General features: G+C 38.5%; 1 protein-coding gene across 1 annotated transcript; it reads left to right on the plus strand.

Moving 5' to 3' along the window:
* Nucleotides 1-25,918, plus strand: LOC118839369 (ras-related protein Rab-3C-like). The gene is made up of 3 exons (XM_036746831.1): nt 1-146; nt 20,763-20,990; nt 25,889-25,918. Exons 1-3 carry the CDS (start codon nt 123-125, stop codon nt 25,916-25,918), a joined length of 282 nt encoding a protein of 93 aa, XP_036602726.1. The 5' UTR covers nt 1-122.
* Nucleotides 25,919-27,202: the final 1,284 nt, after the last annotated feature.

Genomic DNA, 27,202 nt, shown 5'->3' on the forward strand with positions numbered 1-27,202 from the left:
ATGTTCAGAGTGTGTCGAGCGGGTGTGTTGTGCATGCATGATCACCCCGCTAAATCTAGAGCTGTTTTAGATAGAGCTAGCACAGCACTTGACGGAGATAAAGGAAGGACACGTTGTTGACAATGAGACACGAAGCGCCCATGCAGGTTGGTCTATAAAAGTGTTATGCATGAAGAGAAGGGAGAAAGGGGAAAGGGGATAAAAAGGGGAGACGGGAGAAGAGCGAGGAGGGAGAGAGGACAGAGAAGACAAGAGATGGAGAGAAAGAGAGAGAGAGAGAGAGAGAGAGAGAGAGAGAGAGAGAGAGAGAGAGAGAGAGAGAGAGAGAGATCCTTTCCTCCCAACTCCTCTTTCTATGAGTGTAAAACTATGCCCAACCTTTAGAAAGGAAATGTTTATAGCTTCCACGGGCAGAAGTGCTACCTACTCCGTGCTTCAGTCATTGTGGCAGAGTGTGAATCATCTGTTCACAGTGTGCTTGTAACTAAAACTGTTTGTCTTATTGGGTCTACAGGGTATTCATTATTTTTCTGAGCTCTGCAGGGAAAGCAATAGTGCATGTCTTGCATGTAAACCACAGCTAACAAAAGTCAGAAGAATACAGCAATAATGCATTTGCATTAATCCAACTGCTTGTCTCTGGCTTTTTTCAGTTGGTGCCCTCCATACAAATGCAGGCACTTAAAGGAAAGCTCAGCCAGGTACAATAATTTCTTAACTGCAATCAGTTCATACAGAATTCCACTTCCTTAAGAGCCCCAGAAATGTAGATGAAAGAGATCATCACATTCCTGAAAAATCTGTTTTCTGCACACAGGAATCACTACAAATACTAGGGGGGAACTGCAAAAATAGTAGGGCTTGGTCAATCGGAGAGACAGTCTTTTATGTCCTTTTACTCATTTTGTACACTCTGGAGTGCCTGAGATCATTCATATGCCTTGTGTCAGTTCAATTGTCTGTTGTAATTCCCTATTTGAAACATTACATACGTTTGATCTTTCTGATCAGGTACGTAGGTATACGTGCATGTGGGTTTTTCTTAAATTGTTAGGTATAAAGATGGGTGATAGTTTCTTATTTGCATGCATAGCAATTAACATTAAACATCAACCAGTGCTCATTAAGCATGGGTTATCCCATTGCGTAACTGGATGGTTGCTTTATGAATGAGGTTAGAGAGAAGAATGGATGGAACACACCATTTGGAATGTGTTGTCTCCTTTGAGAATGAACATGTCCGATTTGCCAAATGAAACAACATAAATGTTTAACTTTAATTCCAATTTAAATGTCTACCAACTGTTCTCTTTGTGATCTCAGGATTTTTAACATATGGTTTCATTTACTTTTAATTTATTTTATTGCTTATTTATTCTGAGGTACAGCTAGGCTGTAAAATGGAAAATCAATAACATTTCATTGTTTGTTGAAGGGTTATATAATGGAAGCCCTGAATATCATCTTATGAGTTTTTGAAGTTTTGATTTGTTACAGGAAAGTGGCAGCATTGCATTTTATTCATTTAAATCTCCAGTCGTGACATTGTTTTCATATCAGTACTGAAAATTTTAAAAGTCTCTGCAAGAAATAAAAAGCATAGTCTGCTGTAATCAAGACATCTTAGTATACAAAAAATCTTCAGGTCTCATAGAATTGTCATAAACTCACAAGCTGTTAGTAATATTTGATCATGAATGATTCTTCAAGATAACTACTATAAGTCATGCCTACCAGGTACATCTTTAGTTAAAAGACATTACAAAGCAATGAAATGAATTTCATATTGTGATTTTCCTTCAGGATTTGCTTCAGATATCAAGAAGGATTGTATTTTGAATTACTTAATTGTATGAAATTCATATGGGTTGGAAAATGCTTTTATTTTTAAACATTTTAAAATTAGCATATATGGTTCATAATTATATATGGAAAATGAAATTCAGTCTATTAATCATAATTTTAAAATTAGTTCATTTTCATTTTAAGGTCAGAGAATACAGGAATGGCTTGTGGGTGGAGATATAACTTATGATTCATTTTATATGTTGGACAGAAGTTTTTTGAAGAGAGAAAGTTAAATTGCCAGAAAAATATATAATAGAATTTAGTTGGAAATTTTGAGAAACCAACCAAAGATTATTCTTCTTGATATTTTTTTGCTAAGAATCCCATCTTGATTCAAGTTATCTTGTAAATCAGTTCTTATTTCAGTGATTTCCTTTCCTCTCCTCCTTGGCTAATAACAATTGATTAAATATGATGATATGGAAAGTGAACCATTTAAAGGAAAAGCTTTTTTAAAAAAACTGACTTGTGAAAAGTGACAAATTATGTCTAAGCAAGCAGAATCCCAAACTATAATTACAGAGCTGGTTGTCTTTAATATATGAAAATGTAATCAAGACAATTAGTTGAGGTTTTACTTATTGCTTCCATTTAAAGGCAGCACTGTACAATCACATGCTTTTAAAAATATACCTAAAATTATTCTTATTAAACCTTCAAGAAGATCAGTCTTAAGCGAAACATGACTTTATAGCTTTATCTTTTTCCTAAGACACTTTTCCTCTTTTTATTTAATAAAAAAAACATTAATTGGGTTGGTTTGTTGATCCTGCACATAAATGAGATTCTCACTGTAAATTTTCCTGATTCACTTATTATATTCATCTTAAAATGAGGGAGACTTTTTTATTGTTGGATGACTTTAAAGCTTTTGCTTTGTCTACTTAGGATCAAACCAAACTGGGTTTTCTGATCCTTAATTCTTTCAAAAGTGGAGAGAAAATAAGGAACAATAATAAGGAACAACAACTGTTGTTTAGTATGCCTAGTGAAAACATGATGCACACAAAGCTTTTTATTTCTGTTTTTCCTTTGCAGTTCCTTAAACAGCACAGAATAATAGATGCAAAGGGTGAAGCAAGGGAACAACTCAGAAGCTTGGTGTGAGAGAATCCCCCAGCATGTAAATGATGGCTATTGCATTTCCCAGTTCAGTGCATCAATCCTAGGGATCAGTGGGAAATGGAGAATGAGCCAGGTTCTGAACTTGAGGCAAAGAGTCTGATAAAGAAGTTCTGGTAACACGTAGTACAGGAGCCATGTTGAACAAATCTAGTGAAAATCTTTAGGTTACTATGAACACTATGTGGGGAATTGTGAGCCATAAATATGAGTATAAGATAAGTTGGTTCAGAAGTAGTAAAAATTGACCCAAACCTCTGCTCCATATTAAAATGTACTGAATTTTAATCTCATATTTGGTATTAATCATTGGTTATAAATCTATTTGTTTTTATCTCTTGGATGTCAAATGCTTTAATAAACTGCCTTGTGAAAAGTTATAAATAATGTTAAAGCATACATTACACCAAACAACAATCATAGATCACCTGAGGTTTCTGTCCATTTTCAGTTAGTTTACCACTAAATTTGTTGCAATGCTGAAATATTTTTTACAGTCTCTGATAGATTGATTAATTGATTACTCTTGTAATGTTTCCCCCTAGATATGTTCCTTAGATCACTGAACTTTTAGCCCCATTTTGGATATGAGGAGACATCATAGTATATAGCAAATTAGTATCTTATTTGGCTTCACAATGAATCTAATCCCTGAACCACTGGGCAGAGTACCAAGAAAAGGTTTTAGACTAGAATAGAGAGGCAAGCAAGCTGGATGGGTATATAAATATGTGAGATTATGAAAAGGGAATGGAAATCCTTATGAGAGAGAGAGAGAGAGAGAGAGAGAGAGAGAGAGAGAGAGAGAGAGAGAGAGAGAGAGAGAGAGAGATGATCTCTTGGGAGCTTTCCTGTTCCAAAAGAGGTCATGACATGAGTGGGAGGAATTCCACACTGTAGGAATTAGTATGAATATTTTCATTCCAAAGGGCACTAGATCTTTCAACATATTTCCTTGTTTTGTCTGTGACTATCTCTTTATAGATTGTCTGTGTCTGTCGTTCCTTTTTCTCTCATCCATCCATCATCCATCCATCCATCCGTCTTTATCTCCCTCTCTCTCTCTCTCTCTCTCTCTCTCTCTCTCTCTCTCTCTCTCTCTCTCTCCCTGACTGCTTGCCTGCCTGCCTGTCTGCCTGCATGTTTGTCTTTCTGTCTAGCTAGATACCCCAGGGATCCACAGAAAAAAAGGCAACAACAAAGAAACTCATGTTTAAATATCTTAATGCCCTTTAGAATGAGAACATTTATATTTACTAATTTCTGTAGTATGGAATTCCTCCTGCTCCTGTCATGACCTCTCATGGGACAGGAAAGCATCCAAATTCCCTCCAAAGTGATGGGGAATGGAACTTTAGCTTTCAATCCTATAGAAAATTAGATAATCTCTGAGTTGGAAGGACCTCAGCAGTCATCTAGTCCATCATATACCTAAGCCTATAATATTCCTGGCAAGTAGCCATCTGGTTTAAACTTGAAGATCCCTTATGACATCTTCCAAAGCAGCTCATTTCACTTTGGAACAGATTTAATTGTTATGAAGTTTTTCCTTGACTTTAGGTGAAATATGCTTCCCTTGACTCTTTGGTCTTAGTTTTGCCTTCTGGAGCCAAGTAGAGCAATCTACTTCCTTGTCTATGTTGTACTCTTTTAAGGCAGCTATCATATTACTCTAAGTCTTCTCTAAGATAGATGCATCCTTTTTCCAGCTTCTTCAGCTGAACCTTGTGTGACATGGTTTCTATTTCCTTGAACGTTCTGTTCTACCTTCAGAGGTCACAATTCAACTTGTCAATATTCCCAGAACTAGATACAATAGTCTATATATAGACTAAGGTAGAATATAGGAGGACTCTCACCTCCCTTTTTCTGGACATTATGCTTCTATTAACACCAGTGACATTGGTTGGGGTTTTTTTTAATGCCATGTTAAACTATTGAGTCATACTGAACACACAGTTAACTAGAACTCTAAAATCTTTTTCACAGGAACTGGTATTTTACTTACATTTCCTTCATCCTGTATGTATGTTTATCTTCAAACTTCATTTAATTGGCTTCAGCCTTTTTGGATCTTTTTTTTGTCATTTGGCATATCCACTACTCTTTCTAGGTTGGTGTCATCTGCAAATGTAATATGTGTGCCATCTATGCTTTAAGCTTTATCTTTGATAAAAATGTCAAATAAAAGAAAGCTGAGGACAGACTCCTGCAGCACTTCCTCAAAGATATCCATCCAAATTTATATTGACCTATATAACTTGTTGATATCAATTTAAATGATCATCTTCTGGGTGAAGTCATCCAACTAAGTTCAAATCCACCTCACTGTGCAATCATTCAGACCATGTCTCCCCATCTTGTCCCCAAAGATATGGGGAAATATTATCAGATGCCTTGATGAAATCCAGATGAACAATACACATAGCATTCCTTTGATCTACTGTTTAATAACCTTGTCCAAAAAAACCTGAAAATGAGATTAATCTGACTTGATTTGTTATCAATGAATATATTATAGTGACTTACAGTGAACATCTTTTTTTCTGTGTTCAAAAGCTATCACTTTAACAATCTGTTCTAATAATTTTAACAGTAATTGACTTCAGTTGGCTTATTGATGATGACTGCTTCTCTCTGTGGTAGAGGGATGAAAGTGCTGACTTTGGAGTCAAGAAGACCTGAGTTCAAGTCCTGCTTCAGACCCTTACTAGCTATGTGATCGTGGATGCTGTATATTATCTCTGAACCTCAGTGTCCTTCTCTGTAATGAAAACACCAACCTCACGATTGCTCTGAGGATCAAGTGAGATAATGTATGTAAGCAATTTACAAAACTTAACACACTATTCATGTAAATTATTATTATAATTTCCATTTTTGAAAAGTTAAAAATTTTCCCATTTCTATTTCCTCAGTACCTCCCCTATTTACCTGTCACTAAAGAGACACTGTTGAAGTGATCCCTTAGTAACTCCATCTCTCTGCTCCTAATAGGAATTGTCCCATAGTTGCTAAGTTCTTTCTTTGAGTCGAGTTTGGGGGACATTCCACAATCCTGGCTTCCTGAGGATTAGAGATATTCTTCTCCCTCTGATCGCTTTCTAAGGGGTAGATTACTCTTTGTACACACACACAGGGTGTATGTGTGTGTGTGCATGTGTGCGTGCACACATGCACATGTATGCATTTAGATGTTTGCCCTTAGTTGAGATGGATCACTTCACTGGGTACAAATACAATTTTGTAGATGTATTAATCTATACGCTCTTTCATACTTATCTCACAGACATTAAGAGTTAGGGATATTTACAAGAAATATATAGACAGACACAGTGCTAGTTTCTCCAACTTCAGAAATATACACACCTCTGTGGTAGATTGAGACAGACAAATGCCCTTGAGATAAGAAATGTAGACACTGGCAGAGTTTTAGAAAGCCTTTAAAAAAACAAAATGTTATATAATACATGGCATGAGAATCTAAAAAAAGCACACTGGTCAATTAGGCTTCTTGTAGAGAAGGCACTATGTAAATGCAAATAAGAAGAACAATAATCCCAGTGTTTCTTATAATTTCTCTTACATTCCCTGAAGAAGAAAAAAGACCCTCTATGAATGCCTTTTAATTTATCTGATTTCCATGTCACTTCATTTTCTACTCTGTCAAACCACTTTTTTCTTTGGCAATGAGCTGAAAATAGTCACAGTTTTCCAAGCAAGGATGTAGGCTACAAATTAATTTTTTTAATCATTAAAAAATAAACACATGTAACAATAAGAGTATTTTTGGCTTTTGTTGAGAAAGTCATTGTTTGGTTATGACAATGAGAAAATTCTTTTAAATTTAACCCTTCCTCCAAAGATGGCTTTTAAAAACCTGACTTGGTTTAAATTTGTTTCAATGATCTATAGACTTATTCTATACTATGGTGTCTAATGAGGTCCAGAAGAACTCCCCTCTCCAATAGTAAGGGAGACTACAAAGCCTGGAATGCTCTGAACCTCCCTTGTTATGTAACTCAAAGAAATAGCCCAGCGCAGAGCTGCATGCTACCAGGCAAATGATAGGATTAGCAGTGCCCTGCATACAGTTTCCTGTGGATTAACTTGCTTTGAGTTCCGTTCTGGGATACAAACGTAGCGGTCCAAATTGTCCATGGAATGTCTTCATGGGTGTCTTTTTGCCAAAGAATAATCAAGGCCCCCTCAGATCCTTTACTCTCAGCAAGTTCCAAAATGACCCTCAACATGGATTCTGGGAGGTGATATAATAATAATATCTGATATTTATATAGCATGCTAAAATGTGCAAATCACTTTCCATCCATTATCTCACTTGAGTCTTACAACAAATCAGGGAGGTTAGATATTGGTAACATTACTACTCCCGTTTTTCAGGTAAGGTAGCTGAAGGTCAATGAGGTTAAGTGACCTGCCCATGGCCACACAGCTAGTATATATCAGAAGAAGCAGTGACTGGTAACTGTTTTACAACCAGCTCTCTGGGACGTGGTGGGTGGGGAGATACACACACATATCTGTGTATGTGTGTGTGTGTGTGTGTGTGTTTGTGTGTAATATTATATAAGCATGAAACACGGAGGCAGCTAGATAGCTCAGTGGAGAGAATTCTGGGTTTGGAGTCAGGAAGACCTAAGTTCAAATTTGGCCTCAGACATTTACTATGTGACACTAAGCAAGTCACGTAACCTCTGTTTGCTTTAAACTGGAGAAGGAAATGGCAAATTACTCCAGTATCTTTGCCAAGAAAACCCCAAATGGAGTCACGAAGGGTTAGACATGACTGAAATGACTGAACAACAATAAAAAGAGATAGATCATCAGGCAAATTGCAAGCGTTTCATTGTTACTGAAATGGAATGCGTCCCAAGGGCGACCAAAGGACTTCACACATGAAACTAGCTCACCCCAATAGATCCAGCAGGGAAATGGTGGGCGTGGAGGGAGGTAACAGGTGAGTCCAGCCCTATTTATATGGTTATATTATGAAAGAGTATTTATAATTAAAATCTCTCAAGACATTTCCAGGGAACCAGATGTATTGTTTTTAAGGTATCAATAAAAAATTACCTAGGATACAAATGGGCATATAAAATTAAAGTATTTGATAGGGGGATTTTTTTAGTGGGAATCTTTAAGATAAATTTGTGGTATTTTTTCACATACTGTATAAAATAGCATGGTATAGTAGTAGATAGTCTGCCTCATAGCTAGGAAGAACTGGGTTCAAGTACAAATTCTGTTCCCACAATGACTATGTGATATTGGTCAAATCTCTTACCCATTCAGTGCTCCAGACTCTCTAAGACTATAAAGTTTCAGAGAAGAGATTAACTTGCATTAGTAGAGGGCGTTTCCTTACCTGGGAAACCCCTTTACTGATAATCACATATGTAGTCCCAATCTTTATCTTATTTGGAGAAAATATAGTGTTTATTCTCAGGTAAGACTGGGAAAGTCTATTTGTTTGAAGCTTGATTTTCTTTTCTGGACATGTCCTTTCAACCAAAAATTGCTGTATAGGTTGATTTGGAAAACCTTTGCCTGTATTTTCCCTTGGATTGTTAATGCTGTTGCTGTTACTATCACTATTAGTATTTGGTGGTTGGGGAAGGAGAAGGGAATGAAATTTCAGTGTGTGTTATAAAGAGTGACTGCTAGGGCACCAGACTCTCCAAAGACAGCTAATTGCATTGTCCTTGAGCTCTACAATAAGCTATACCAGAGTTCTTTCTGGCAGCACGGAGAGTTTCTCATTCAGTGGTGGGCTCTGATGGGCAGTTGATAAACAGACAGCAAGGTTAGGTGGGGTTGAGTTATAGCTTGCAGAATTGTTACCATGTATGTATGGTGAGATGTGATCAGCCACACTTTTCAGAATCCCACCTATCCAGGCAAACTGGGTATTGTGGCTCCCTCTGGTAAAGACACTACCCTACTGAGCTCATGCAGCTACAGGTATTGTTTTTACTTTCTTGCCAGTTTTTTCTGACCAATAAATGGGGAGGGAGAGCAGGGACTTGTGGGGCCCCTTTCTAAGCTTTCACTTTCATATCTCCTGGGGCCATATTTGAAGAAAGTTTTCACCTTATTGTCTGGCTGTCCTCCTACTGCCCCAACACTACCTCACCCCCTATTTTTACTATACTCTTGGGCAAGAAAGAAACCCATGATTGCATTATAGCATTCCACAAAGAGAAAACAGTCCATGAGCCTTTGTAGGGAGAAGAGATTTTTTTTTCAGGGAAGGAATTGGTATGTATATATTTTCTATAATTACTGGAAATCATTGAGAATGACTCAGTGACAGTAGATTAAGAACAAGCCCCTTTTCCTAGAATCACACAACAGTAGAATTGGCAAGAACCCTGGGGACCATCCAATACAACTCGCTTATTTGGTAGATAGGAAAATGAGAGCCAAGGAGGTAGTCACATAATCTATAGATGTCAGAGGCTGGGAACTTGAATCTAAGGCTTCTGACTTTAAATATGCAACTATGGCAGTTCACTGTACCAGATTTTGTTTGTTTGATTGTGATATCTACAGATGAAAGGTGAAGGTATCACTGAGAGATTTAAGGATTTTTGACCTTGAAATAGGAAGAAAGGAAACAAGAATTTATTAAGCACCTATTCTGTGCCAGGGTCTGTGCTAAGAGCTTTACAAATGCTATCTCATCTGATCTTCATAACAACCCTAGGAGAAAGGTATTTTTATTTTTTATTATTAATATTATTATTAATTATCCCCATTTTGTAGGGAAGGAAACTGAGACAGTGGTTAAGTGACTTGCCCAGAGCCTCACTGCTGAGAAGTGTTCCAAGGCAGGATTTATACTCCAGTCTTCTTGACGTGTGACCCAGGCTTTATCCACTGTGCCACTGAGCTGCATCTGAGAACATTAAGAAATTTAGTGGCTGCTTACATTCCATATTTGGAACTTAAAATAACAATTTAAGGTTTTTATTTACTTTGCTTTTTAAATGTATTCACTACATCGGTAAGGTACCAGATGGACAGCATTGGGCACTGAACCCTGCTGCCGCACAGGTTGATGCAGCATAGTCTGCTTATTTTCATTTGATAGTTAGCATTAATAGGTGAAGTGAGAAGAGAAAGGAAGCAGAATATTTTATGTATCATGAATCTTTTCTTCCCTTAGTCAATTTGCCTGTCTCCTAAAAATTAGTGGCATAACCTATGGAAAAGATCTACTTTATCCTGCCCCATTTCTAGTCTCAATTGTCATTTAACATTCAAGCCTTTTCTTTTCTTTTTCAAGCCATGAGTCAAGCCTTTTCGTATCTGGCCAATTGCCAATGTCCTAGGACAGTCACTTAGAATAGCAAATAGTGTACTGGACTCAGAGTCAGAAAGACCTGGTTTAAAATCCTGCCTCATATTTACTAGGTTTGTCACTATGGATAAACCATTTAACTTTTCTGTACCTCAGTTGCCACAGATGAGGGGGTTGGACTAGATTCCCTCTAATGTCTCTTCTAGCTCTAGATCTTTATGTTCCTAATAATTCCTTCTCTCAAACTACCTTTTATTTATTTAGCATTTGTTACATATATGTGTGTATATATATATATATATATATGCGTATATATGTTGACTTCTTAATTATAATGTACGCTCCTTGAGAACAGGGACCACTTCATTTTTTCTGTCTTTCTTTGCCTACTGCCAAACTTAATTCCTCACTTAGTTACCACTAAGAAAGAGGTGTAGGAGTGAGTTGATGATAAGTGGACATAGCTTCTGTGACTAAAGCCCAAAGTCAGAAATGATTCAAGAGCTTGACTACATGGTCTCTACATCTTGGAACCCTTATCTATAAACAGTTGTGAATCACCAAGGTCTCTGCCTCCTGGCTTCTTCTTCTCTGGGGGAAGAAGTTATTCTTGGCTTTTCCCCTCTCAGATAAGTCACATGGTCCCAGAAGGCTATTTCCAGTTGCTGTGGATCTTCTATGACGAGGCATGAAATAAGCATTACCTTGAGCTGAAAGGGAGGAAATCGGGTCTTTCTTGCAACAAAGAGAATGTTAGCATTTGGAGGGCAGGAACAACTTTGCCTTTCTTTGTATCTCCAGTGCTTAATACAACTCCTGGTACCACATAGTAAGTACCCAATAAATGCTTCTTGACTTTTATTGTTAGCATTCTCTCTCTCTCTCTCTCTCTCTCTCTCTCTCTCTCTCTCTCTCTCTCCCTCTCTTTCTCTCTCTCTTTCTCTCTCTCTCTGACATTACTTTACTCAGTCAGATATACATTTAAAAATTTCCCTCCATACCTCAGAGGACCCATGATGGTTCCCCACTCATGCCTTTCCATCTTGTGTGATTCTTGTTCATATTTTTTCAGTAAACATTTCATAAGAGATCCATTCGGTGTGTCAGAGGTCTCCCTCTAGCTCTTGTAGATTTTCCTGGATACCACTGCAGTGCCCAGGCTGTCCATCTGTCACCCCTCCCTCTTGCTACGTGGTCAGCCCACGTCCTTTTTCCATTCAGTCATTCATGTCTTTGATGAGGTCATTTATGCTACCTCTCATGCAAAAATCAGTGTTATATTCTAAAGTAACTTACTAAAAATATCTAATAACTGACATAGACATGATGTGCTTGACTTTCTTTGCATCAAGGACATACCTATCCCTGGAAGGAAAGAAAAGAGCCCTCATAACTTTGCATAGGTTCCCGTTTGTCTTAGCTTTGAGCTTGTAACTAGAAGAGAGTGAATTGGTTGCCCTAGGGTGGAAAACAAATCTCCCAGGACATATATGATTTGCATACTGGTGGGCCAACACATCCACAGAGGTGAGCAAAGATCACATTCTAGAGAATGAGGGTGGGGGTTCCTACTGTCAGGGTGAACTCTGTCCACACCCCTGGAGAGCCTTCATATGTGCTAGAAGTGATACATTTAGACTAAGGAAGCATTGCCTGCTGGGGAACCCAGAAAAGAACAGGCGAGGTGGAGATGATTCTTATTCCTTCCCTGGGGGAGGAGAATACAGGGGGAAACACAGGAAAAGAACTGGTCTGACTAATACCTTGCCTTAAATCTATATATAGTCCCTAGTTTCTGAGAAGTTTTTTTTTCCATATTTTTGCATACGTGGTCACATCTATTCTCACAATAACCCTGTGAGGTAGTGATTGTACTCCTTAGAAAGATAAGAGAAAAGGGAAAAAGAGTTCTTCGTGATTTTGCTAAGCTTCCAAGTCAGTAACAGTGATGAGTAGGAAAAACACTGGGCTAAGAGTCAAGAGATCTGAGCTCTACCACTGATCCTTTGTGTGTGCTCAGGCAAATCATTTTACCTCTACTAGCATCAGTTTCTCCATGTCTTCATCTGCAAAATGAAAGAGTTGAATTGGATGACTGCTGAGATCCTATCACCCAATCAATCAATAAACAAGGATTTCTTAAATGTCATTGGAGGGGAAGGGGGTCCTAGCAGCTGTGGGGGAAAGTGAGCAAGCAGAGGGTTGTGCTGGATATAGTACTTGAGCTGAATTTCAAAGTAAGACATCATTCCTTCTGAACCTAACAGTATGTCTCCTTGTCTTTGAATCCTCAGTGCCACACATTGTGTTTGGACAGAATTAGCTCCGAATAAATGTGTGCTGCTATTGTCTTTGCTGTTGTTGTGAAATAAGCTCCCCTGATAGAATGTAAGCTCCCAAGTCAGGAACTGCTTTGATTTTGCCTTAATATGACAGTGCCAGCAGAGTGCCTAGCACAGAGTAGATGTCGAATGAATGAATACAAAATTAATAAGAGCTTAGATCTTCCAAGCCATGGACCCACATGGCATCATATTCAGGTGGTAAAGCTTTGTAGCCCAAGCTCCAGGGCCCATTGGTATGACATTCTCTTTTTATTGGTGGAGATCAATGCCCTATTCCTGCATGAGAGTGGGGAAGAGTTGGTGAGAGCAGGAGAAATCCAGGCTCTTGAGTATTATAAGGCCCTTCTGGCTTCCAGCTTTGAGAGAGGAGATGGATAATGCCAACTTTCCTCCATGTTGCTGAAGAGAGAAAGACCCTGGGAAGAGGCTGGCATGTAGAACTTGAATCATGTCCTCATTTCTAGCTTGCTGCACTAGAGACTTTAATGAATTTTCCGCTTTGGTGAGATCTGAGACGTATTCTTTCTCTTGGTTGAGCTGAAATATATCACTCTTGGTGGGAGGGTTCTTTCAATCTATATTATCTAGTATATGTTTTCATAAACATGCATGCATACATGTACTATGTACATATGTATGTGTGTGAGTGTATACACACATATGCTTTCTCTGATTTCTGCTTTACTATTGACTTGAGTAAATGGGTTTCTCTGCTATTTACTGTGTGTGTTCATTGTGTGACTGGTATTTGGTGGGAAGTCAAGGCTTGGATATAGAGCTTAGTTCATGCCTTCCACCTTAAGAAATAGCAATCAGGAGGTAAGCTTGAAGCTGAAAACTACATCTCCTAGATTAATAATGTGTAAGGGAATACATAGGTATATTTTTAGCCCAATACTCCCTCTCTCTGAGGAGAGCAGAATAGGCTGTGGCTCCAACTTCCTGCTTCCCCTCCTGACAGAAATTAAACTCTGTTGGAGAAGAGTGGGGGGAAGAGAGACTAGAGATATGTCTCTATGAGTGGCACATGAATGAATTGTCATCTGTTTTCCTAGATATCTGGGGAGCCAGCTCCTAGCCAAAAGCACGGTAGCACACTTAGATCTGAATCTCCAACCAGAGACTGAGAACAAATAACACAATGGCATAAATACTGCCCCATACAAAAACTTATACAAAAAAAAGAAAAAAAAATATTCACAAGAGGGAAACACAGCCTAGAGTCAATGTGACATCATTTGGCAAATGTTTGACAATACCAGGCACTAGTATTTTCATTTGAGTTAAAAGTAACGCTTCTACCTGGGAAGTCTGAATGGTAGTTTTCTTTGGGTCTACTTATTGGCTACCTCAACAGCTAATCTCTAAACTACTGTGTGTATTCCCCACCCTCCCAACATTTTTTCCTACCCCCTTCACCATGTTTCTGATTTCGAGGAAGAAACATGAGGCTTTTTTTATTGTTGTTCTCTTTGTAATTTACTCCAGATCAGGCTGCCATTATTAGGAGCAAGCACATAAATGTCTAGCAACTTCTTTATGGTTTCTTCTGAGATCAAATCCACATAGTAATTCTGTTTATGGTCCTAGGTATCAAGGTAAAGTTTGAAAACAATTTGATTTGCCCATTTCTATGGAAAGAAAAAATATGTGTTTATGCTTGTAAGCTCTTGGATACATATATAAGCAGGCTTTGGTTACCTACTAGGACATTTGAGTAAATGAGAATGTGAGAACCTAAACATGGCCATACTACACAAGAGCAGTGATTGTTGTAAACAAATATTCTGTCTTTAATAGTGGCACCAAGGAACATCTGGTCCTTTTTATGATACCAACTTCAAGAGTAAATATGTGCTCCAAAACATTCTATTTTCTCTGATGTCATTATGACAAGTTGATCAACCATGTACAGATTTATTTAAACCATTCCTTAGAGTAATACATTTTGTAAATTCAATACCTATTATACAAATTGTCTTTACACTGTTCAAAATTTTTATCAAGATGTAGGTACACTCAAAAAAGGGCTGCTTTTCAAATCTGTGAAAGACACAAAGCTGAAACATGAAAAGTGACAAAAATCAAGATTCAAAATGGTGAATAGGTGGGGGAAATGCACTTGGTCTAACAAGATGAAATGAACATGAATAAATGTAAAGTTGTACACTTGGATTCAAAAAAGCAATTGCACAAGCAGAGGATAAAAGAGACCTGGCTTGATAGCAACCACATAAAAATAGAAATTTATAATTAGCTATAAGGTCAATATAGACCATTGTTGTGAGGTAGCTGTTAACCAAAGGAATTAAGTCTTAGGTTACATTATTAGAAGTAGGGGACCACAGCAAATGCATCACTGTGGCACAGTAAATGCTTGTTGATTGTGTTCATTATTGTGCACTACATTTTGTGAGGGATATTAAAAAACTGAAACTAGTACAATGGAAGGTAAGAATGATGTGGGGTCTGGACAATATGTCCTATAGGACTTAAAGATATTTGACGGAACTGTTTGATGGTGATATTTCACCAAGAGAAAATTTATAGGAGGGAAGGAATTTTATCTCTGCCATGTGGAAAAGAGAGTAGACTTATTCCGTGTTACTCAAGAGGGCAAAATGACATCCAATGGGTAGAAGTTACAGGAAATCTGTTTCAGTTTAGTATAAAGAACCCAATGGAACAGGCTGCCTCATTGAAGGCTTAGCATAGTGCCTGGCACATAGTAGGGGCTAAATTGTTGTTGTGTTTGTCTTTTGTTTTTGAAGAGGCCCATGACATCAGGGAAATGATAATACGACTTGCACTTGACTTTCATGTGAATGAGGGAGGGTTGTGCAAGGTCATCAGCCTCACTTTCTCCTCCAGAGCCATCTAGGTCCAGTGGCCTGATATTTACCAAAATGACTGGAGATAGCCACAGGGGCTAAATAAATATTTATTGAATGACTGACTGGTTATTGAGGTCCTTATCACTGTGAGGCGGGATGACAAGCTATCTAGGATATTGTGGAAAGGATTACTATTTGGGTTGGGATCTGACATACATGGCTTTGAAGATCCTTTCTAACTCCAAATCTTATCTATCCTTTCAAGATTCAAAATGGATCTCCACTCTTAAGTCCTCATAATCTAGGATGTGATGAGCATGTCTACTCTATCTTTGTCCTTCATGATTTCAGAAATATCAACCTCCCTTTTCCAGATTGTAAGGTTGTAATAATAAAATAATTCACATTTGTAAAACATTGAAATGGTTTACAAAATGGTTTCACTAGAACACCCTGTGAGGTAGCAAGTGAAAAATATACAAATGGTGCTGAGGCTTGGAAATGTCCAATGTCACACAGCTAATAAAATATATCGGAGATGATATTTAGACCCTGGACTCAGTCCTGACTCCAAATTTAGAAACTTAGAATGTAAGATGCCCTGGAACAAGAGTCAGAAAACTTGGGTTCAAAACTCAGCTCTACCATTGACGACATCTATGACTGTGGACAAGTCATTTCCTTTTTGTGCACCTCAGTTTCCTTATCTGTAAAATGAGAGGGTTAGATTTTTTTGGCATTATTCAGTCATTCCAGTTGTTATACCAGAAGCGAGTGAGACACGCCACAGAGTATAAGTTTTGAATGGAGAAGTTTATTAGCCGGCAGTCATTCGGGGAAAATTCCCAAAGCAAATGACCACGTTTAAACCGAGAGAGTAGTTTATATAGACAATACAGGATTCAGTGCTTAATTATCTCTTAAAGTTTACATATGTTACTTTGCAGACTCAGCAAGCCTGTGTTATTTCACTTTTTATGACCATGATACGTTAGAGGAACCTCCTGAATAGATTGTAAATACAACATATCAGATAGTTGACAAAGTGTCAATTGGAATTACAACCCAGGATCTCTGTCCAGTTTGCCATACATCCCACAACATGACTCATGAGATAAGAGCTAGGAACAGTCACATAATTCAAAAGAATATCTGGGGCTGAGGCTTTCATCCTTCAAGGCCATAGGCAGACTGAGGGATGCTCCAGCTGGCTTTGTTGAGACGAGAGACAGAGTTGTCTCTCAGCCCACTCAGTTAGTTAAAGGAAGATCGTTAGACTTTCCTGGTAATTAGCTTACATTCCTTGGAAATGTCTTAGGGGCCCAAGACACTCGCCAAACAGCAGGACTGGGGTTTGCAGTTAGTGGCTGGGGGCAGGGTTTTTCTAGCAATAGCTGGCTACTCAGGTATCACACAGTCATGTCTGGCTCTTCATTAAACGAGATCTCTAATATTACTTTCAGCTCTGAAAACATGATTGTATGATCTTTTCTCTTCTTGTTGTTGTCCTTGTTCTAATTTTGATTAGTATATTTGCTTCCACAGCAATAGAGCTATCTTTGCTGTTTCATAAATAATCATAAGAAATATCTGCCTTTATTTTCTAATTCAATTTTTAAACTTATGTTTATTTTTACAGGATGTTTTGAAGGTTTTATGTTTATACAAAGGAATGGCTTAAGTCTTGGACCATTTTTTTGAACCATAGAGTTGTCAGTCAAATTATAGAACTATTGCCTACAAGCCCCTTTGAAATTCAATTCTGTCAAATTTCTTTATTTTATATCCCTGAGAAATCAGAGCTGCCTTATTCCCTAATGCCTTTAGGTTACTTGTGAACCAGCTTTTATTCTATTGTTCTGAAGCTTTTCTTGTTTTCAAATAAGGATGTACTTTTGGTTGAGTTGAAGCCTATTAAAAACTATATCGCATTGGTCTGAACCTAGGCTGCCCCAAACATGGACTATATTCCTAAAGTCAGATTGCTTTGAAAGGAAAAACAATAATAATATATGTACCTACTGAAGAATTACATTACAGTGTGGTGCAAACCAGCTTTAAGAATAAAGTATGGCATGGTATCTTCAATTCATATATATGTCAATCAATCATTCAACAAGTATTAAGTGTCTACTATGCTTTATAGCAGGGGTATCAAACATGGGGAGGCATAAAAGGGGGAAGGACACTGCACTCTAAACCAGATCAAAATACAATTGGGAAGTATTTAACAAAATAAATAAAAACACAATAGAACATAAATAATGTTAACATGTGGTTTTCTAAGTCAATATATGGCCACGGGGATCCTTATGTACAGTGGTCCCATTTCTATTTGAGTTTGACACCACTGGTATAAAGTACTGTGCTGGTTACTGAGGATACAAAACCAAAAGTGAAACAGTCTCTGCCCTCTAGGAGCTACCATTCTATTTGAAGAGAGAATTGTGTAAATGTATAGATATATACATAATAGATATGAAATCTATAATTGAGAAGTGGTAGGGGTGGGAGGAGGTCCTAAAAGCTGGGAGGGAAGGGAGGGAATCAAGAAAGTCTTCATGGAGAGGGAAGCATTCAAGATAAGTTTTGAAGGAAGTAGGTATTCTAAGAGATGGAAATGAAGAGGGAGTACATTTAAGATTCTTTAAAAAACTTGACAACAAAGAGATTATGGGTTGATGCCCCATTGAAAGATTTGTAGAAGGACCTAGACAGGAGTTGTGCAAATTCAGAAGACATAGGTGGGTTGCTGTCTACATGTCTCTCATTTCTAAGGTCATAGATTCATCACATGATCAAAGTAGAGCATATAACAGGATGTATAGTGTGGAATTAATGTTCTTTATGCTTTGGTGTGGTCAGGATTACCATTATGCTCCCTTCCCCACAAAAAAAAACTTCAATGACTCATTAATGGCTACTGTATAACATTCAAATTTCTTTGTATGGAAATTGAGGATCTCAGCAATTATACATGCCCAGGCTTACCTCCTTTTGCTTTCCTCCAATCAAACTGGATTATTTGTTATTCTCTGAATATAACTTACTCTTTCCTCATTCCCTGCCTTTTCTTATGCCTCATGCCTGGAATGAACTCCTTTCCCTTTTTTGTCTATTGAATTTCTATCCATCCCTTAAAAGCCACTTCATCCATGAAGACATCCCTTAACCCCGACTGTTTTTAGTGACCATTGCCTCCTTTTTCTTCTTATATCCCCTTTTTCATAAATTTCTAATGAATTTCTTCTGTACATTAGTGCATTGTAGTTACTAGTTTTTTGTCGTGTGACCTACTGAAACTCCATGACAGAAGGAATGGTGTCCTATCCTCTTATATCTAGCATGATGCTATCTGCTCATGTAATGCAGGATTTTCATAAATATTAATTGAGTGAATAATGCAATAAACAACAAACACAATGGAAAAGATACTCAGGAATAAATGGAATTAGCTAATGTTCACGGTTCTCCAACTGTCCTCATTAAAATGTCAGTGTTTCTTCTCTGAAAGGAACATTTTGAATGGACTCAGACCCAAACTTGCAATCACAAACACAGCAAGAATTTCTCAGCTACTGTGTGGAGAACACTGTCTTCTGTATATATGTATATGTGCCCTTAATAATTGAAGGTGATACTGCTTTCAATATGACTTCTTATATCCAAATCCTGGCAGTTTGCAGGGTTTTCAACAGTAATAGGTATGGCAATTCTTAGTGCAGTGTTCTGACTTCGACCATGCCCTTGTAGACAGAATGGTACTTTTCTAACTTCTTGAGAATGAAGAGCCCTTTGGCATTGAAGCAGGGGTTGAGGCAAATCCTGGTAGGGGATGGTCTCAAAGACCAGCCTTTCTTCAAAGGTACCTAGAGATATTCTACATGGAGTCCTAACCTGATAGAATATGGAGTAACCTGGAGTGTAGGAGAGTAGCAACTTCACCCAATTTGTCATGCCTTCTTTCTCATGCATAGCTACTTTTAGAAACTTGCAAATGATCAATCTAAGAACTAGGACAAAAATGAATTTAAAAAAAATTACATTGGAGAGAATCTTCTCTATACAAAGGCAGTTAGCAAACCTGGGTAAATTTGGAAGCTGTGTAGGGCTGGGACAGCTAGGTGGTGCAATAAATAGAGTTCCAGACCTGAAGTCAGGAAGACTCATCTTCCTGAGTTTAAATCAAGCCACAGATATTTACTAGCTGTGAGTCCCTGGGCAAGTCACTTAATTAACCCTATTTGCCTTAGTTTCCTTATCTGTGAAATGAGCTGAAAAAGGAAATGGCAAACCACTCTAGGATTTTTGCCAAGAAAACCCCAAGTAGGGTGATAAAAAGTTGGACATGACTAAAGGGACCAAACAACAACAAACACAAAAGTAGGACTGGAGGAATTTTTCATTAGTTTGATACAAGAAGCTTTTATCTTCAGGACATAGAACACTGTTGTTTTTCAAATAACTTATTAGATAGTACATTTGGAATCACTAGAAAAGGGGCATTCTTTTGTGGTCAGATCTGGCAGGCAAGAAATATTAATCCCACTCCTGCCATTTACTGACAGACTCATCTGGTACATGGTTATGCTAACTTAAGATCTCAGTATGGAGCACTGATGTGAAATCAGATGACCTGGCTTCAAATCTTTTTTTTTTCTGTCATATGCTCCATATGTGGTTTTGGGCATGTAACCTGTCTAGCCCTCAGTTTCCTCACTTGTAAAATAAGTAGGGGAGAGTTGGACCTGTTAACCTTAAAGGTTTCTTCCAGTTTTAATTTGATCACCCTATTTTAATGTAATTTTTGTGTTTACTTACATGGTTACATTATAGATATGCATTTGGCTATGCAAGCAAAATGAAGAGTGAGTGAAAGTCATTATCCAAATAACTCAGGTAGAAATGTACTGCTATAGAAAGGTTGGGAGGTTAAATTACATGGATTATTTGTCTACACACTTCACAGGGCTTGGAAAATTCCTATTCTTCACATGACCTGGTTAGGTAGGCATGGCCTCGGTGATCTTATGACTTCCATACACTGAACAGTGAAAACCACCACCACCAACAAAAAGAAACAAACAAAAAAACCTTAAAGTTTTCTATTTTCTGATACATTGAGCGATTATTGCCATAGAGACCAGCATCTTTGAGACATAGGGGTCGCTCCTGGTCTGCTTTCTGAGTACTCTGCTGTTTGTTGTTGGGGAAATCTAGAAGGAGTTTATTATTGTGCTTTTTGTCCTATTAGAGACCATTCAGAGTCTCTTTTGTTTTAAATCACAGATGGCCTCTGCCCAGGACTCCAGGTATGGCCAGAAGGACACCTCAGACCAGAACTTTGATTACATGTTCAAGCTGCTCATCATTGGGAACAGCAGTGTGGGGAAAACGTCTTTCCTCTTCCGTTATGCAGATGATTCATTCACATCTGCATTTGTCAGCACTGTTGGCATTGATTTCAAAGTAAAAACCGTCTTCAAAAATGAAAAGAGAATCAAGCTTCAGATATGGGTAAGTAGTATGGAAATTTATGGTGAGATCTGGTCATTGAGAGTTTTAATCTCACCTATGTCATTACCTGACATCATCTGGTACAGATTATGCTAACCTAAGACTTCATTTGGGGATTCTCTGGTTTGGGGATCTTGTAAAGATGGTATACAGCAATGTGTTCTGGCTTCAGTGTGTGAGCTAGACCCACTTACCTGTCCTGAGAAGCAAACCTGTACTTCTTCCTCTTGTGTATGTAACATTGTAATGATGAAACAAATTAACCAATGACACTCACTTCTCTGACGCAATGGGAGGAGACCACGTCCTGTAGCCCTGTAGACTTTGTAGAGACGAAGATCTCTAGATGGAAAAGACTAATCAAACCTTTAGTTTCAGAGATTGGGACATATAAATCACAAGAGATCTATAATTCTTTGATGCTCAGATGAAGTTGGGAATCTCAGGAACTGTGAGGGGTGTTGGAAATGATGTGCCAGGATAGATAACACTAAATGGGATGAGGAATGTCTTGCAGAAGGACAAGGTAACCTTGCTGTTTGAAGAAGTATCTGTAATGGCAAGCACACTGGCATACCCAGGAGAGCTGCTAGTGCAGATTCTGTTATTTGCTTTACCAAAGAAAGATACCTATTTCAGGGGTCAACAATCTTTCTTTTTTAATCACATAAAATACAAACACAGGAAATACAGCTCTGAACATACGGCCACTCAGTCTTGACCAGGGAATCACAACATCTTTCTCATAAGAGATCGCCCAAAACACAAGCTCACCTCTCCCAATATACTCTTTCAGCTAATAGGCTCAGAGCCAGAAGGCATCACAACCTGACTCATTGACTAATTAGCTTATTAACAAAAGGTGTGCAAGCCTTCTATAAGTAAGCAAGCTTCCCTTAATGGGCTCCACATGAAGCCTGTCAATGAGCAGGGAAGATCTTACACAAACACACCCCCATTAACTTTATAGTACCTTACAAAATTCAAGATAGATAGTCACTTTAGACTAAAGCTAGGATGGAATTATTGGTTTATGCCATTCCCAGCATGACTTTCTTTAAGTACCTACTCTGTGTCAGGCACTGTACTAAGTGCTGGGGATGCACAAAAGGCAAAAGATGGTCCTCATCCTCAATAAAGCTCAAAATCTAACTGGGGAAACAAGCAAACAGATGTATAAATATGTTATAAACAAAATAAATAAGAAACGTTTAACAGAGGGAACACACCAGAATTAAAAGGGATTAAAAATGGCTTCCTGTAGAAGATAGGATTTTAGTTGGGACTTGAAGGAAGCCAGAGATGCCAGGAGTCAGGAGCTGAGAGATAGGGTGTCTTGCCTTGTTTGTGAAACAACCAAGAGGCCAGTGTTACTGGATGAAAGAGTAGTGGACAGGACTGGGAAGTAATGTGTGAGAAGACTGGAAAGGTAGGGGTGGGATGAGAGGTTAGATTGTAAAGGGCTTTGAATGCCAAGCAGAGGATTTTATATTTGATCTTAGAAGTGAGAGGCGCTGGAGTTTATTGAGTGGGGGTATATACCATATGGTTGGACCTTTGCTTTAGGAAAATTGCTCTGATGTTTGAATGGAGAATAGATTAGAGAGAGGAGAGACTTAAGGCAGGCAGACCCACCAGTGGCTATTATAATTGTCCAGGAGTGGGGCCATGAGGGGCCACCAGAATGGTGGCAGTGTCAGAAGAGAAGAGGGGGTGTATTTGAGAGGTGTTGCAAAGGTGAAATTGATAGGCTTTGGCAACAGATTAGATATGGAGAGACAACGCCTGAGAAGATGGTGGTGCCCTCAGCAGTAATGAGGAAGTTTGGAAGGGAAAAGAGCTTAGAGAAAAGATCATGAGTTTTGTTTTGGACATGTTGAGTTTAAGATGTCTACTGGAATCCAGTTTAACATCTCTAAAAAGAAGTTGGAGGGGACATCTAGGTGGTACAGTGAGTAGAGCACCAGACCTGGAGTCAGGAGGACCTGAGTTCAAATCCAGCCTCAGACACTTGACATACTTACTAGCTGTGTGACCTTGGGCAAGTCACTTAATCCCAATTGCTCTGCCTTTCCCCCTGCAAAAAAATTTTTAAAAAGCAGTTGGAGACAAAAGACTAGAGGTCAGCAGAGAGGTTAAAGATGGATAGGCATATTTGAGAATCATCAGTATAGAGAGGACAGTTCAATCTATGGGAGCTGATGAGATCACCAAGTGAAGTAGTATAGAGTCAGAAGAGAAGAGGTCCCAGGACAGAACCCTGAGGGACACCTTCAGTTAGTGGAAGTTCCCTGGATGGGGATCCAGCAAAGGAGACTGAGGAGAGTTTCCATGGGTATTCATGAGACTGTTCTTCTCCTCGTCCTCCTACCTGTTGGACTGCTCTTTATTAATCTCTTTGGTAGGATTATCATTCATGCTCCACTCTAGGTATATTGGTGTACACTCTGTCTTGGGTTCTCTTCTTTCTCTGTTCTCTTGGTCATCTCATCAGTTCTTGTAGGTTCACCTATCACCTCTATAATTCATAAGTCTACATATTCAACCTTCATCTCTCACCTGAGATTTAGTCCTAATAAATATCTTTGCTTGAATGACCCATCAATATATCACATTTCATCCTAAATATACCCCTTCCCCAGCTTCCCTATTTCTTTCTGAGGCACTGACATGCTTATAGTCTTTGGCGTTCACAGAATCATTAGAGTCAACTTTAACACTTCATTCTTCCTCATTGCCCCTCACATTTGGTTAGTTGCCAAGTTTTGTTGATTCTGCTTTCACTTTCCCCTTTTCTCTGCTCATGTGGCCACCAGTCAGGCCCTCATTGCCTTTTTCCTGGACTATTATGATAGTCACCTAATTTATCTCCCCCATCTCAAGTATCCTTGCCTCCTCCATCTATCCTCCATATTAGGAATATCCTCGATATTCCTAAAAATACAGGTGTAAGCATGTTACTACTTGCTCTGGAAGCTTCAATGGTTCTCTATTTAACCTGTTGGATGAAATACAGAATTCTCCAGTTGGCATTTAAAGCCTTTCACCATTTGGCTCTAACCTGTCTTCCTAAACTGATTGTATATTATTCTTCCTCAAATACCCGATGATCCAAACTGGCCTGTTTGCTTTTCTCCATGCATGACATTCCATCTGCTACCTTCCTGCTTTTGCACAGGTTGACCCCCTGAACCTGGAGGGCTCTGCTCCTCACCTCTGTCTCTTGGAAACCCTTGCTCCCTTCAAAGCTCAGCTCAAGTACCACCTCCTATTCAAACCTTGCCTGATGCCCTTTAGTTGTTATATTAGTGCTCCTCCCAGAAATTACTTTTTATTTATGTGGTATAGATTTGCTATTTACTCATCTGTATATGTGTTTTTCCTCCAATAGACTGCAAGGGTCCTGAGGGCAAGGACCATTTTTTAAATGTTTTTTGTAAGCCCAACCCCTACTTTCCACTGTCAAAAGACTGCACACAGCCTGGTACATAGCAAGACACTTAATAAAAGCTTGGTAAATTTAACTGAATTGAACAAGTCTTATTTAAACACTCCAAAGGAGGCATTCAGAGGAAGACATAGGAAGAAAAAGACAAGGTTGTGTCTCAATCTTGATACTCATTTGATGATTCCATGGTTCTTTGCTTTACTGATGTAATCAACTCTGGTATGATTATTTAGCTGTATAAGCTTTGTAATGTTTAATGATTATGATGTCTTATTCATTTGATAGCATTTTTGGAACTGATAGAAATTACACAGTAATTCATATAGATGTCATCTCATTATGCACCCATAACTAAGCAGTTAACTTTTGTTTCCTTTTCTTAGTAATATTTTATTCATTTCCCCCAATGATGAAATAATTCTTTAGGAAAAGTTGTACTTTTATATCCATCAGAGCAACAAAGATGGTTTTTCAGAAAAAAATATTTTTTTTAAATTTAAATATATCCAGAAATTTTAGGATGGAAGGGCCCTAGAGGTTATCTAGCCCTGGACCTTCCTTTAACAGAGGCAAAAACTGTTAGGATAGGATGAGGAACTCTGAGGACAGACATAGAGTGGGTTTTCATATTGGGACTGGATGGCTAGTCAGTGGGAAGTATGTCAAACAAATAAAGTAGATAACCAGTATGGTCATCTTAACCAAAAAGAATTACCATCTGATAGAATTATAGGCATCAGCAAATAACTCTGTTAGGCAGATACTTTTGGCCAAGAGAGGTATGTAGAGGATGGTAGAAGGTATTTCCCAGAACCCCTCACAACATAACGTGTGAATGGCTGTCCTTTTTATTCAAATCTTAGTGACATTTCTGGTAGTGATGACATTTTCCTGTACTGAAAGAAGCACCACCCTGTCTATCTGTGCCATTCCTCTGCTCAAAAGACTTGAAAAGCACCAACTTGCCTCTTAGATAAAATTTGAGTCTCCTATTTTGGCTTTTGTGACTCTCCAAAATCTGGCTTCTACCTTTCAAGCCTTATTTCATGTTATTCTCCCTTATATATTCTATGTTCCCTGGACTCTTCCTACCTTTCAAAATTCTCCCACCTCAATGCATTGGTACAAGCTGCTGTCGCCCCTATGCCCAACTTGAAGCATACTTCTTTTTTTCTTTGCCTTTCAGAATCCTTGTCTTCCATCAAGTTTCAGCTCAGGTGCTAATTTTTTTATGAATCTTTCCCTGATTCTGGTGAAAGTGTTAGCATTCTCAATTTTTCCTAGACTATTTTTTTCTGGATCTCTCCTTTGTCTTCTTCATATACTAGGATGTGTCATACCTATCTGTTTAGATGTCATATTTATCTTTCTAGAATCTAGGTTTTTTAATGAAGAAACTGTATTTTTTTTGAAAATCACACTACCTAACTTTGTACCTTGTCCATAATAGGTCCTTAGTAAAAGGTGTCTGCGGAATTGAATTGGAGTAGGAACCTCCTTTAGACATGATGCCATTTGTGATATTTCAAGCTAGATGATACCTTTCACTTCAGTTTACAAATTTGAGGGGGCCATATGCTCTGAATGCAATTCCCCAAAGTCAGAGATCAACCTATGGCTGGTTTGACCACTGCCTCTTGATGAGACAAAGTGGCACTTTAAGGAGAAGTGCGGGCACAGTGTGACTGTATCTTGTGCCAACCCTGAGGGGCAAGGTGAATAGAAACAGAAGCTGGTGAAATCACTCCTGGCAAGAACACTGAGGCTTGCTATATTAAAGCAGGTTATTTCACACTTGACCCAACATTTTCCCCTAGCTTTTATCCTTCATGTTTATGAAGATCTTAGCTTCAAGAAAAATCCATTTCCTCAAATAAGAATTGGTTAAGAAAATAGGTGTTCTTATGACTTAGGAATTCTATCATTAGCCAAATTCTAGTTCTTAGAGGATCATAGATCTAGAGCTAAAGGTAACAGATTCCAAACTAGTTCAATTTCATTTTACATATAAGGAAACTGAGTCCCGATGTGATTAAGAGACTTACCCCAGGTGGCAGGTAGTAGTGGTCAGAGGCAGGATTCAAACCCACCTCTTCTGACTTCAGAACCAATGCCCTTTCTAATGTGCCATACTGCACCTCCCCCCCTATAGATTCTTTCATCCTTGGTGGGAGGGGAGGTAGTGGAAAGTACTAAGCTCCTAACTGTGAGTTAGAACACTAGGTTTCCTAGTTCTACCTACTACCTAATCATTCATCATCAACATATACTTATCAAAGCCTGTTGTGCACCAAGTACCCTGCTAGCTTCTGGGGACTCAAAGATAAAAATCAAACAGCTCCTCAAGGAGCTTATTTATATGGGGGGTGGGGTGGGGAGGGAAACAATATGTGCATTTATGTGACTACAAAAAATATACAGGTACAAAGAATTGGGGTGGGGGAGGGTAAGGAAGGAAAGGCATTAGTGTAGGAGTTAGGGAAGTCAGGAGGAAATGTCTCATTTAGGTGCTTAACCTGAGCCTTGAAGGAAAGTAGAAATCCTAAGAGGTAGGCATGAGTAGCCAATTCCTTCCAGCCATGGGAAACAGCCTTTGCAAGGCACAGGGATAGAAAATAGAAAGCTGTGTGAGAGGAACATTAAGAAGGCCAGTTTGGTTGGACCAGAGAGTCCATGAAAGAGAGTGCACACGAAAGGTAGATTGAAGCCAAAATGTGAAGGGCTTTAAATGCAGATGAGTTTGTATTTGATCCTAGAGGCAATA

The sequence above is a fragment of the Trichosurus vulpecula genome, chromosome 1 (genome assembly GCF_011100635.1).
Source record: "Trichosurus vulpecula isolate mTriVul1 chromosome 1, mTriVul1.pri, whole genome shotgun sequence".
Taxonomy (NCBI): domain Eukaryota; kingdom Metazoa; phylum Chordata; class Mammalia; order Diprotodontia; family Phalangeridae; genus Trichosurus; species Trichosurus vulpecula.